Genomic DNA, 5,658 nt, shown 5'->3' with positions numbered 1-5,658 from the left:
AAAAGAATGGGAATGGGTGGGTAGGGAAGTGGGGGGCGCTATGGGGGACTTTTGGGATAGCATTGGAAATGTAACTGAGGAAAATATGTAATAAAAATATTAAAAATTAAAAAAAATTAAAAAGGACACCAGCTCTGAGCTGGGTAGTTCAAATGAAGAGAGAAAGACTTTGCCCTGGAATGGGATTCTGAATACATTCTGAAGGCAGATGTACAGAAACCATCCATAGGCACAGTGTGTTAATGAGGAGATTAAAAGTCTTTGAGCAAGAGGAGTACCAAAGCATTATCATCAAAACATGCTGCTGCCTTCAATCTCAAGCTATCCCTTAGCTTGGATACAGTAGAAGGATACAGGAAATGGAATACATGCAAAGTAGACTACCTAAGGAGGATATGTTGTTCTCTTAGAAACAACAACAACAACAACTACAGAGCACTCATCATCTTTGTGACCACACAAATGAAAACAAAGCAAGAAGTGATGGTGTTTGCAGAGTAGTAAAGCATTCACCTACAATGGAGAATTTCATTGTTTTCCAAGGAAAAGGGTCTAGGGGGCCTCCTTTTGAGAGAAGAAGTCCTCTCATTAAAAGACATTAAACATTCCTAAAAGTCTTGATTTCTGTCTATAGACTCTGTTCAGTTTTAATGGGGAAAATTTATGACTTTCTTTTTTCTCAACAGAGATGCAGTTCACTTAATAAAGCAAAAAGTATTTCAAAGAATAATTCACTGACATTTAGGACATACTCAGTCACGGGCAACTAATACTTTTATCTAGGGCCACAACATTTTCATTACCTATAAGGAAATCCTGAACCTGGTAAACAGTTACTGTTATAGTTTCTGTCCATTCCTTTTCTCCAACAGTTCCTGCTGACTTTCCCACCATAATGTCTTCTGTTTCTGTGGCTTTTCATATATTTGCTTTTTCAATGAAAACATGCACTAGGTGACCTTTTATGCCTGGCTTCTTTCACTTAGCATATAGCTCTGATGTTCTTCTGTGTAGCACTGTTGATCAGCACTTTGTTCCTTTCTAAGTCTGATAATATTTTTTGGATAGATAAAACACATTTTCTTCATACAGGTATCCACTGAAAATCATTTAGGATAGTTTTTTTTTTTAATATGATTTTGCTTAATGTCTACATTCTACAGAAAGTTTTACATATTCCTTGAATTCCATTTGTTTTTACTGCAGGGTTTTGCGAAAAAATGTGAAATTTAAAATTTATAAAGTAATGTTTTTTTTGCAGGTGCCCCCTTGTCTAAAGCAGATGCTTCTGAGCACATGGTTGCAAGCTCACCAGTGAAGGGAGCTCAAAGTGCAGGTTCTCCAAGTAAAGAGGAAGATAAAGTAAAAGAAGACCCATTGATCCTCTCTGAACTAGCATACAACACCAGCGCCAGCCTGCTCCCTACCCAAGTGGATGATGATGAAGTAGACATGCTATTTGACTGTCCATCTAGGTTTGTGTTAGAAAGAGAAGACACAGATACGTTTGAGGATGTAGAAGCAGATGAAAATGTCTTTTTGATGGCTGAAGAAGAGAAGGTGAAGGAAGCTCGCCAAGCTTTGTCATGGAGCTATTCCATCCTGACCGGCCGTATTTGGCTAAACCCTCTGGTCAAGCGTTGCTCCAGGCTCCTGGTGGTGGGCCTGGGATTGCTTCTGTTTGTATTTCCCCTTGTCCTCCTCCTTGTGGAGTCAGGTATTGATATCTCCTTCTTATTCAAAAACATGAATTTGAGCAATTTTACTATGAATACTACCGTCCTCTAAAGGAGAAGGAGTCTGGGAAGGTCAACATTTTTTTTTTTTTACATGTTGGGCTTCCCTGATAAGAAAAAGGACTGTATTCAAAATTAAAATTACCTTTTTCATGAGATGCCATGGTCCAAATGGCCAAGGATCATAAAGCTGCATGCCAAACTCTTAAATTGGCTTTCTGTGTCTTAATATACTAAATACAAGTTTAAAACAAATTCTATTTGCTATATGCAGTCTTTAACCAAAAATATGTTATTTTTATTGCAATGTAGACATTCTCTTTATCTTATCTCAAAATGACTTACTTTTCCTATTTTTTTCATTGTCATCACTATAAAAGGGAATGTTAATAATTAGAATTTTAGTCACAGTCCAAGAGAATACTTTTCAATATAATTCTTAGTGAAAAAGCATTCTCTAAGAAATGTTTATACAACTAAATTTATGCTTGGGTTTTTTCTTTCAGTTTTTAAAGAGTACTTCTATAGTCAAAGAATTTTGGTAAACTTTTTATTTTTTGCAAGGAAAAGCCCCATTGAATTTTGTAAGTTTACATATTGTAAACCTAGTGCACAAAGATGTATCAGAAATTTTTTTAATGTTATGGCACCAGTTTTTACAAAATATATGTTTGGCTGAAAAAGCTAATACTTTATAACTATTTGCAAACGATATACAAAACTTAGTGGGAAGAAGTTGTAGTAAGTTGTCCAAACAGATGCTGGAACTGGAGGTATAAGAGAGAACACTAAGTGCCATGTGAGGGCCATCTTCCAACATTTAGGCATGGTAATCTAGTACTTTCATTTTTGTTATGTCCATACATTTAGCATATATTAGCAGAATGTTTTGACAATAAAGTGAAATTTGAAGAAGAAATACAACAAAGATAGACTAGTTCATTATATATTCTTCACTAATTGGAGTGAAAGATGACCAGTTGGACAGATGGAAGGTACCAAAGAAGAATTCTGATGACACCTGTGGCCAATTGGTATCTCATGTGGAAATGATTGTGATGTAGGACATTCTACAGTGTAAGGAGCCGTTCTTCTGCTCCTCAACTCTACAGCAGCACATTTCAGTGAATCTGAATGGCAGTATACAAATTTTAAAGTAAAATATTTTTGATCCTTCACAATATTCATTGTGATTCTGTGAAAAAATTAAAAACTGTGTGTGTGTTTGTTTAGGTGGATATATGTTTATATGTGTATGGCTCTGTGTGTGTGTGTGTGTGTGTGTATTCATGAGTGTATATATTTGCATATATGTCAGTGTTTGTTTGTATGTTTATCTGTCTATGTTTATGTCTAGTGTATGTGTTTGGATATATGCCAGTGCTTATGTGTATGCATGTCTGTATATATGTGTATCTGTCTGTGTGGTTTGTGAATATTCATGCATATCTGCATGTATATTTGTGTGCACATGTATCTATGTATGCATGTATATATATGTACGTGGAACCGTACAGATGTATATATATATGTGTGTGTGTGTGTGTATATATATATGTCTCTGTGTATATGTGTATGTATATATGGGTACATGTCTCTTTGCATGTTTTTTTGTTGTGTCTGATTATGTGTATATATTCTTGAATGTATTGTGTATGTGTGTGTGCTTCTGTGAATATGAGTATGTGAGGTTGTCTGTGGGTGGGGCAGGACAAGTCAGAAAAACAGGTAGGAATAAAGGCTATCTTCTCGATTTTTATGTTGTCCAATATATGCCTTTCTTTTCTGGGTTTCCTTAAGATCTTATTTTATTCTATTCATAATTGGGTCCCCTATTGAAAAGAGTGAAAGGATAATCAGATGTCATGCAAATTCAGCTTAGGTAAAGAAGATAAATGAGGGAAGAAATCTTCCAGTATATTGCTTTGTGTCATTAATTCATGGATGAAACAGTCTTGTGCTTTCTGTTAAGAGTTCTTACAAACATTGTCAGAGCAAAGGGAGGAAAGGGTACTGAATTTAAACATAGGATTTTCTCCTATATAATTTGATTACCTTCAGTTATAAAATATATAGTAGTTCCATACCTCTAATAAAGTTCCAACACTACCAGTAACTGATTTCCAAAGTGAGCAATTCAATCTGTCTAGTTCAGTCTGCTCAGAAGTTTTCAACTATGCAGAAAAGTAGACAAATGATTTTAAAGTACCAGGATTACCACTACAACAAACAAATAAAAACAAAACCACAACACCACTGCAAGGAAGAACAGAGTTTCTGTATGTCAGTAACTGTTGTCAGATAGTTAACTCATTTTGTCCATGCAACTTCTCTTTTTATCCTTGATTTGAATAGAGGAAGGCTCTCCCACAACATTGCCAGTAAAGAACAAGTACTCAGTCATGCTTTCACCTCTGGAGTGATTCCTGGGGTTGTTGTAGCTGATGGGACTTGAGCATCTTTGGGTAAAATTTTCTCAACTTTGGGAAGATACTTACTGAAGTTCTCTGCTTACTTATTTCCCTGCTTCTTCTCTCTTTCCCTGTCTATCTTGGACCTGCTTTTGAAGTTCAAGTCTCTATGCCATAGCCAGAGTCAGAAGGACCTGCATATGTCGAACCCATTCAAGATTTGTTTTCCACATTCCAGCTTCAGTCTCTGACTGGGAAGAGAAGTTCATGAGTGAGCTAGAGGAGCTCAGCTGTCATCACTTCAGAGAGGAAGAAAGAAACATCATTTGGGCCTCAGGCTTCAGCTGTATTCACCCATCCTTCAGTAAAGCCAATATGAACCTTCTTCTGGTAGTGTGTCTTTTATATACTTGGGTTGAAAAGGCCTTATGGTGGATAACACTTAGGTTCTCAAACTTCCAGTCTTATTACAAAGAAGTGATAAAGAAGCTTATCTTTGCTGAGGCTTGGACATCGAAGGTGGTCTGTCATAGACAAGAGTTGTCACAGCCTCCACCAATGAAAGAAGGAACTTGGAATCAGTTTATAATAGAATGCTGGATGGAACCATACAACCCAAATTTGCACCTTTAGTTACAAAACTATTCTTGATAGAATTAAAAGATATCTTCTGTGGATGGTACAAATCAAAACATTTCTTTTAAATTCCAGCACCTTCTCCAGCTGAAATTGGTTTTTCTTATCCACAGAACCATGATTCTAACCATTTATCTTCTAAGAAAATAACTTTTCAGAGTCAAGAAAAAATTAGGAAAAGTTGTTTGCCAGCTATATTCTTCATAAGTTAAAAATTCTATGTTTTATTCTAATCTAATTTTATTGACATAAAATAGCTCTAACTTACCTTGTCATCTTGAGTTTCCTGGCACAGGTGACCTTATGGTTCTTCAAATGGCAAATCAGATAAAACCAATTCTCACTGTCTAGTTATGTAAATGAATTGTTCTCTGGGCATAGAATTATCATACAACATTTCTGTCCTGCTTAGGTTTCCGTCACTGTAACAAAAACACTATGACAAAAACAACTTAGAGAGGGGAGAATTCATTTGGCTTTTAGTCACCATCACAGGGAGCCAAGGTAAGAAATCACAGCAGGAACCTAGGGAAAGGAACTGATGGAGGGAGGGGTCATGAAGGAGTGGTGCTTATTGACTTGTTCCCCATAACTTGCTCAGCCTGGATTTTTTTTTATTTCCTCACATTTTTATTAGATATTTTCTTCATTTACATTTCAAATGCTATCTCAAAAGTCCCCCATACCTTCCCCCTGACACCCCTACCCACCCACTCCTACTTCTTGGCCCTGGAGTTCCCCTGTACTAGGGCATATAAAGTTTGCATGACCAATGGGCCTCTCTTTCCAGTGATAGCTGACTAGGCCATCTTCTGATATATATGCAGCTAGAGACACGAGCTTCGGGGGGTATTGGTTAGTTCATATTGTTGTTC

At 36.5% G+C, this 5,658-nt stretch overlaps 1 protein-coding gene across 1 annotated transcript in view; it reads left to right on the top strand.

Annotated features, from left to right (window-relative positions):
- LOC110293680 (FERM domain-containing protein 3-like) overlaps window positions 1-2,912 on the top strand; it is an 11,777-nt gene extending 8,865 nt beyond the window's left edge. The window contains exon 3 of the mRNA XM_021161550.2: window positions 1,262-2,912. Coding sequence (XP_021017209.1) covers window positions 1,262-1,788 — 527 coding nt within the window. The 3' untranslated portion in view covers window positions 1,789-2,912. The remainder of the gene's footprint in view (window positions 1-1,261) is intronic.
- The last annotated feature ends 2,746 nt before the right edge of the window (window positions 2,913-5,658 follow it).

Source organism: Mus caroli, chromosome 4 (genome assembly GCF_900094665.2).
Source record: "Mus caroli chromosome 4, CAROLI_EIJ_v1.1, whole genome shotgun sequence".
NCBI classification, from domain to species: Eukaryota; Metazoa; Chordata; class Mammalia; order Rodentia; family Muridae; genus Mus; species Mus caroli.
This window is presented reverse-complemented; position numbering and strand designations above follow the sequence as displayed.